This window comes from Bison bison, unplaced genomic scaffold (genome assembly GCF_000754665.1).
Source record: "Bison bison bison isolate TAMUID 2011002044 unplaced genomic scaffold, Bison_UMD1.0 scf7180017864242, whole genome shotgun sequence".
Lineage (NCBI taxonomy): Eukaryota > Metazoa > Chordata > Mammalia > Artiodactyla > Bovidae > Bison > Bison bison.
In genome coordinates this window covers 2,328,862-2,337,369 of record NW_011494814.1, presented here as the reverse complement: position 1 = coordinate 2,337,369, position 8,508 = coordinate 2,328,862, and the positions used below count along the sequence as shown (strand labels likewise).

General features: G+C 41.0%; 1 protein-coding gene across 1 annotated transcript; it reads right to left on the bottom strand.

Annotated features, from left to right (window-relative positions):
- Positions 1-1,086, bottom strand: GPR33 (G protein-coupled receptor 33). The gene has a single exon (XM_010846995.1). The coding sequence runs from the start codon at positions 1,084-1,086 to the stop codon at positions 64-66; it is 1,023 nt and encodes a 340-aa protein (XP_010845297.1). The 3' UTR covers positions 1-63.
- Between the last annotated feature and the right edge of the window lie 7,422 nt (positions 1,087-8,508).

The following is an 8,508-nucleotide window of genomic DNA, read 5'->3' as shown; positions in this document are numbered from 1 at the left end:
CTGAGTATCTTTACTGATGATGTCTTTGACTAAGAGTCCCCTGTTTGCTCTGGGATCCAGAATTTACATGTCGGCTTCTGAATTTAGGTTTTCTGTCCTTTCTGCCGAGGAATCCTCACTGAATGTTGACTCAAAAAGAACAAGGACAGACTTCTTGAAAACTTTTCTGAAGTTTTCCCCAATAAAGAGGTAGAGTGTGGGAGAAAACACAGTATTGAAGGTAGTAGTTATCACTGTGAGTAAGACAGTCAGCTGGAAAAACAGAGATCTGTTTTCAGTGAGAAGTAAGCCTTGGTATACATGATAGGGCATCCAACACACAAAGAAGGAGACAATGGCTGTCATCATGACTTTGAAGGGCTTGCCGGATTTCAACAGTCCCCTTGCTTTCATCTTTCTGGCTACTCTTTCATAACAAAAGGTGATGATGAGGAAAGGCAGAAGGAAGCCTAGCAAGAAGCGGCTGCTGAAACAGGCTACATGAATCCATTTCCTTAATGTTTGCATCTTTTTGCTCTCCCAGTCAGTAGACACACCATAGTTGTTTTGGCAGGTCACTGTTCCTTTATGGTCATCATGTGTCTCCCTGAAAACCACATAGGGCATGCTGAGGGCAGCAGCAAAGATCCAGACTCCCAAGATGATGCTGGAAGCCCAGCGTGGGGTTCGATGCAGTTGTGACCACACTGGGTGAAAAGTGAGAAGATAACGATCAACACTGATGGCCGAGAGGAAGAACACAGAGGCGAACATTGCTGCATACAAAATGCTGTTGAAGATCTTGCACGTGGCCCTTCCAAAGCTCCAGTGATTGTCTTGAAGGTGGGAGATGGCCAAAAATGGCAAAAATAATATTGAAATAAAATAGGAGAGAATGAGATGAAAATATAAGAGAGTATTGACAGTCTTTTTCATTTTGAATTTTAGCACCCATAGATAGAGACCATTGGTGATAGTGCCAATTAAAAATGACATAAACAAAAGAACTACAACAATCACTTTTGAGGCAGAATTTGGAATGTGAATTCTGTTTCTTATTAAAGTAGAGTCATTGAGCAGGAAGTCAGTAGAGTTGGTCAGGTCCATAATTGGAATGAGAAACTGGAAATGACAACAAAAAAAGAAGCAAAGGAAATGATTAAACATGGAAATTAAAATAGTAATTTTTCCATATTAATATTCAAAATGGCAATGTTTTTAAAACGGCAAACAATATTTCTGCAAGAATACAAATCAGATATTTTTCTTTATTTTTGTATGAGGAATTAGGATCAGATGTGAGAGTTGGACTGTGAAGAAGGCTGAGCGCCGACGAATTGATGCTTTTGAACTGTGGTGTTGGAGAAGACTCTTGAGAGTCCCTTGGACTGCAAGGAGATCCAACCAGTCCATTCTGAAGGAGATCAGCCCTGGGATTTCTTTGGAAGGACTGATGCTAAAGCTGAAACTCCAGTACTTTGGCCACCTCATGCGAAGAGTTGACTCATTGGAAAAGACTCTGATGCTGGGAGGGATTGGGGGCAGGAGGAGAAGGGGACGACAGAGGATGAGATGGCTGGATGGCATTACTGACTCGATGGACGTGAGTTTCAGTGAACTTCGGGAGTTGGTGATGGACAGGGAGGCCTGGCGTGCTGCAATTCATGGGGTCGCAAAGAGTCGGACACGACTGAGCAACTGATCTGATCTGAATTTGAGCGCCAAATATAGAAACACTGTAGATGCAATGAATTAATGTGAAGTAGAAATAACACTTGGAATATTTTTACTCTGTTAAGTGATTTAGGTAGCTAAAAGTATTCTAATTAGGTATTAGCCAGAAGTCTGACCCTTCTTGATGGGCACAGGTTCTTGAATATGGCAATGTAGAAGTTTTACTTGACTAGGACTTGGTTAGGGTAATATTGCTAATGAAACTGAATAACAAACATAACAATGGCTGTAAATTGGTAATCATGTTGGAGCTATAGTTAGACTTCTCCCATGAGCTAATTATATGTAACAAATGTTATTAGCTATTAATAGTATTTAACACTCAGTTCATATGGGAGTTCTGTGGTATACTGTGAGATCATGAAGTGCCTTCCCAAATCAATGAAAGAGGAGGGTGTATTGTAGAACCTCATAGCTGCTCTTTCTTACTTGGAGAGGAGAGAGAAGTCAAGGAACTTATATTTATCCAATACTTGTTGTATGCAAGTAGTTTTATATAAAAATAATTTCTTTTTTCCATATAAAGGCAAATATTTAAACAGAGGAGAAAATGAAGGAGGGGTTTAATTTCTTATTCATCAACATCTCCCACCATACATCCACTGTGGCAGATGGGGAACACCATCAGTGTTTGGTTATTTCTTTGAAAATTGGTAATTTGTGTATAGTGTTTTTTTAATTAAAAAATTTTATTGCAGTATAGTTGATTTACAATGTTGTGTTAGTTTCAAGAGTAGAGCAAAGTGAATCAGTTACACATATACACATATCTACTCTTTTTTAATATATTCTTTTCCCACATAGGCCATCACAGAGTATTGAGGAGAGTTACCTGTGCTCTACAGCTGCTTCTTATTATTATCTATTTTTTATATAGTAGTGTGTGTATGTCAGTCCCAGTCTTCCAATTTATGCCTCTTCCCTTTTATCTCCTGATAACCATATGTTTGTTTTCTACATGTGTGACTCTACTTTTGTTTTATAAATAAATTCATTTGTACCCCCATTTTTTTTAGACTCCACATTTAAGAAATATCATGTGATATTTGTCTTTCTATGTCTGACTTTCTTCACTCAGTATGACAATCTCTAGGTCTATGCACATGTGTAGTATTTTAATAGTGTTCCGTGAAACAAAGTCTTTGATGATTCACAATATCCTATTTCTTGAATAAATGCCCCTGTAATATTGAAAATATAGACCTGAGAATATTTTGGAAAATAGCTATTATAATAGAATCATATCAGCTAATTGGTTTTTGATAAACTGGGTAAAGCAGTGGAAATTACTAATTTTTTTTTTTCACTAAACAAAAACATTCTAAGAATACAGAAAGAGAAGAAATACCATAATTACTGTTAAAATCACGACTGCCTTAAGTTAATTCTGCCTGCGAAGGTAGTTGCAAGATTTTCCCTGCCAAGTAGCAAAATGATCCTGTTCAGGAAGATACCTTGGTAGTCTGCTTTGGGAATAAAAAGTGAAGTCTTGGGACATGGCATGGATGAGCAATGGTGAGTGAAAGAGTTGCAGCCCGAGGAAGAGGCTGGTTAAAGGTCCTGGGACCATGTGAAGAGGGAGGAGGAATAAGGATGTTCTCCAGAGAGGGGCCACATGAAAACACAGCAGGTGAGGGGAGGCTTCCAGAGGAGGAAGGGCCAATGAGATATTCTGAGAGGCAGAGACGACACAAGGGATTTAAAATGGGGACTGTCGTAATATTTAATTTTAATCCACTTGCTATGCTTTGGCATGGTGTAATGTCTCCCTTATCCTCATTAATCACAGCTTTCTTGTGTTGGTGGTTGCTCTGGGGAGTGGAAAGAAAAGAGCTTGTGTTTCCTGTTTGGGAAGGAGTAGGACAAAGAGAAGAGACCGGTGGTGGGAGAGGAGTTGTTAATGAGATGATGAGTGTGATGGAGACTAGATAGACAGTGGGGCATGAGTAGACAAGGAGAAACAAAATCCTATGGAGGGTTTCTGATAGTGTGTGTGTAGACCTATGTGTATCTATTTGTGTGTGCTGTGTGTGTGTGTACCTGTGTGTCTGTGTGCCTGTGGTCTGTCTTTATATCTGTGGTGCCTTTGTGTGTATGTATGTTCATATATGCTGTGTGTGTCTCTAATGGTATGTGTTTGAATTCATGGGATGTGTGTGGAGCTCTGTGTGTGTGTGTGTGTGTGTATCTGTAATCTGAGCACGGGTGGCATATTTTTGTGGTCTCTGTGGTATCAGCAGTCCGTGTGTGTGTTTATTTGTGTAGTGTGTATGTGTTTAATGTTTGTCTGGTTGTGTGTGTGATAGCTCTGTATGTGCATATGAGAAGCTGAATTATAGAGAAGGTTTTATTAAAAGTTGTGTGGCTGGGCTCCATCTAGAAGGGTGCCTGAAAGTAATGTAGGACTTGAGGAAAATCAACCTTGGTAGTGATTCTGAGGGCTTCCCTGGTGGCTCAGAGATTAAAGCATATAAAGTTTCCTAGGAAGCCTGATTTATTGCACATGACCAGGAGATTTCTTCATCCTTAAACATCTTTTGAAATGGTTTTAAAGTAGTTACTTATAAATTGGGCCTTCCCAGGTGGTGCTAGTGGTAAAGAACTCACCTGCGAATGCAGCATATGCAAAAGATGCAGGTTCGATCCCTGGGTCAGGAAAATCCTGTGGAAGAAGAAATGGCAACTCACTCTACCATTTTCCAAGGACAGAGGATCCTGGTGGGCTACCGTCCATGGGACTGCAAAGAGCAGGATGTGACTGAGCACGGCACGGCATGGCATTTATAAACTAATGGGGCAGAACTGGGGCTCTGGCATCCCACAGAACTGGGCTTCAATCCTGTCTCTACCACTTACCAGTTCTGTGGTTTTGGACTCTTAATTCTGAGCCTGTTTCATCTTCTAAACCCCAGTGACTTCTTATGAGGACTAAGTGAGATAATATATTTGAATCACTTACCTCCCTTTGTTTGTTGAACTTTTTTTTGGCCTCACTGCATGGCATGTGGAGTCTTTTTTCCCTCACCAGGGATCAAACCCACGCCCTCTGCAGTGGAAGCATGAATTCTTAACCACTGGACCTCCAGGGAAGTCCCCTCAACTTGTTATATTAAGAGTAGCAAGAGCCTCATTTTGTCCTTTTAATGTCATATTTCTCTCTTTCCCAAAGCCCAACTACTAAATTCTAAAGTACCACTAGGGCTTTCTGAAAAAATCTAAATGTTCATCTACTGGGGCAAGGGCTGTCAGAGTTATTATGAAGCCTTGCTATAATGATACCTTTGGCATAAGTGACTTTTAGGCAGACCCCACCTTAGCTTGGGATTATAAAGCTACTGTGGAGGAGGGGACTACAAAAATCTGTGGAAGCTTGATCTGGAGTGAGCCTAGAGGGTCTATTCAGATGATAGCTCTAGGATAAACCTTCTGTCTCAGGGAAGCTTACCTTGAAGCTGTATCTTCACACCAGATGGTCTTGGGAGGGTCAAAGGGACTCTATATCAGCAGTTTCCTCTCCAGCTGCTACTGCTGCTAAGTCGCTTCAAGTTAGTGACACTTTGCCTGCCTTTCACCTGCTTTTCTTCTTGCCTATACTACTTCCCAGCCATGAAACTACTATTTAAATATTCAGCAAGACTTCCTCTTGCTGGTTTCCCTTCCTTTTTCTGTGGAATGTATACTCTAAAGGTGTAGGCAGACAGTTGAGTATTTCTTCAAATAATTTCTCCATTTTAAGGAAAGATTTAAAAAATTCCATAAACAATGTTATGCTATTCAGGTTACTCTATTTCAGTTCAGTTCAGTTCAGTCGCTCAGTCGTGTCCGACTCCTTGCGACCCCGTGGACTGCAGCACATCGGGCCTCCCTGTCCATGACCAACTCCTGGAGTTTACCCAAACTCATGTCCATTGAGTCAGTGACACCATTCAACCATCTCATCCTGTCGTCCCCTTCTCCTCCTACCTTCAATCTTTCCCAGCATGACGGTCTTTTCAAAGGAGTCAGTTCTTCACATGAGGTGGCCAAAGTATTAGAGTTTCGGCTTCAACATCAATCCTTCCAATGTACACTCAGGACTGATCTCCTTTCGCATGGACTGGTTGGATCTCCCTGCAGTCCAAGGGACTCTCAAGAGTCTTCTCCAACACCACAGTTCAAAAACATTATTCTGTTTAACTATTGTTATTCCATTAACAAAGCTTGTTTCTGGTGTTAAAACACTGATTAAAAATCACCTCAAAAGAAAATTACCATCTCATATTTGGTCATCCCACCAGACATCTATTCTGCCTTGATTCTAGCTTGTTAATTAGCATATGGATACATGGTGTTGGGTACATAGGGAGGTGATAACTATTAAGCATGGAAAAGTTAGAATCTGAAAATGGTAGAATCTCCTGCTGGAGAGACAGTGGTCAGAAAGGAAAACTCAAATATTGAGTTTCACAGTAAAATGGAATGTATGAAAACAGGCCAAAAATTAATATTGTTTAGTGTGAGAAGATGAAGACTGACAGGCAGAAAGATCTGCATTTGTACAGTTGTTGAGAATGGCTAGAAAGAACACAGAATCGGTTACCATATCCAAGAAGACAATTGCATTATAAGAAACTCCTACAATGTGTGTAATGCATTTATGACTGACGGAGCCCTGCATTTTCTATTTTCCTCTCTCTAATCCACCTCTGACATTTTCAGGATCGGCCTCTGTGCTGACCCCAGTGTGCTGATTTCTCTCCTGCTTGCTCTCCTCTTCATCTCTGCACTGTCAGTGGAGAAAACGCACATCAAAACTGCTGTGTGGCTTCAGCAGTGACGCTCAGGAATCCAGGATTTGTGTTAGAATTGTAAGCTTTCCTTGCTACTGTAGCCTTATGAAAAACAGACTTACATTTTAGTTCTTAATTTCATTCGAAGGTATGATCTTCAACCTAAGAACTGATCTTCTTTGCTTCAAGATAAGTTTTCAAACTTGCTAATCTTGAGAAATGCTGGACTGGAGCAGCACAAGCTGGAATAGGATTGCCAGGAGAAATATCAATAACCTCAGATATGCAGATGACACCACCCTTATGGCAGAAAGCGAAGAAGAACTAAAGAGCCTCTTGATGAAAGTGAAAGAGGAGAGTGAAAAAGTGGGCTTAAAACTCAACATTCAGAAAATTAAGATCATGGCATCCGGTCCCATCACTTCACGGCAAATAGACGGGAATCAGTGGAAACAGTGGCAGACTTTATTTGGGGGGGGGGGCTCCAAAATCACTGCAGATGGTGACTGCAGCCATGAGATTAAAAGATGCTTGCTCCGTGGGAGAAAAGTTATGACCAACCTAGACAGCATACTAAAAACAGAGACATTACTTTGCCAACAAAGGTCCGTCTAGTCAAAGCTATGGTTTTTCCAGTAGTCATATATGGATGTGAGAGTTGGACTATAAAGAATTGATGCTTTTGAACTGTGGTGTTGGAGAAGACTCTTGAGAGACCCTTGGACTGCGAGGAGGTCCAACTAGTCCATCCTAAAGGAAATCAGTCCTGAGTATTCATTGAAAGGACTGATGCTAAAGCTGAAACTCCAATACTTTGGCCACCTGAGGCGAAAAAACGACTCCTTGAAAAAGACTGTGATGCTGGGAAAGATTGAAGGTGGGAGGAGAGGGGACGACAGAGGATGAGATGGTTGGATGGCATCACCGACTCGATGGACATAAGTTTAAGCAAACACCGGGAGTTGGCAATGGACAAGGCAGCCTGGTGTGCTGCAGTCCATGGGGTCCAAAGAGTTGGACAAGAATGAGCAACTGAACTGAACTGAACTGCCTTTTAAAAGGAATTTCTTGCTAGGTTTTCAAACCCTGTGAGCTAATTCACAGATTTGGAACAACCTGAGATATTATTTGATCCATACCTACTAATTTTGAAGATTAGCAAAATGAGATTCAGGGAAGCTGAGTGATTCACAATAGGTTTCCACCAAAAAAAGAACCAAGGGCTCTTTCCACTGCCCTGTACTATTTCATTAGTACAAAAAGGAATTGGACCAGGTTCTTCCTCCTCCCCCCTCCACTCTACATTTCCAAACTCAACTTTTAGTAAAATTCATAAATAATAAATATATTTGGGACTAGTGTTTAATTCCTTACCCCCAGCCCCTGCCAAAATTTTCACAAGGGCTAGTACCACTATGGCACCCCACTCCAGTACTCTTGCCTGGAAAATCCCCTGGACGGAGGAGCCTGGTAGGCTGCAGTTCATGAGGTTGCTAAGAGTCGGACACGACTGAGTGACTTCACTTTCACTTTTCACTTTCATGCATTGGAGGAGGAAATGGCAACCCACTCCAGTGTTCTTGCCTGGAGAATCCCAGGGACGGCGGGGCCTGGTGGGCTGCCGTCTATGGGGTCACACAGAGTCGGACACCACTGAAGCGACTTAGCAGCAGCAGCAGTACCACTATTACATAGCCTAAAATTTCATTCTTCCATTACTCCCCTGTGAAATACTCTCATTAGTGAGAGTATTTATCTAATAGGTAATTACATCAATGATATTATCTCTGTTGAGAAAGATGCAAACTTTTTGAGGAAGGAGCTTCTCTTCTGTGGCTTTGATGATATGACTTCATTTCACTTTTCGTATTTCAAAATAATTCTGGTGGTTTTAAGGGGAATTCATGGAAATGGAAACTTTTATATTGTTTTGATGTGATCACAGTATGAAATAGAAATGCAGAAACAGATGGTGAAATGCTTGAAAGTCTATAAACTCATAAATGTATATAATTTTAGAGCTGAA

Excerpts from the sequence above, each read along its gene's own strand:
- GPR33 (XM_010846995.1), bottom strand. The coding sequence starts at position 1,086 with ATGGACCTGACCAACTCTACTGACTTCCTGCTCAATGACTCTACTTTA.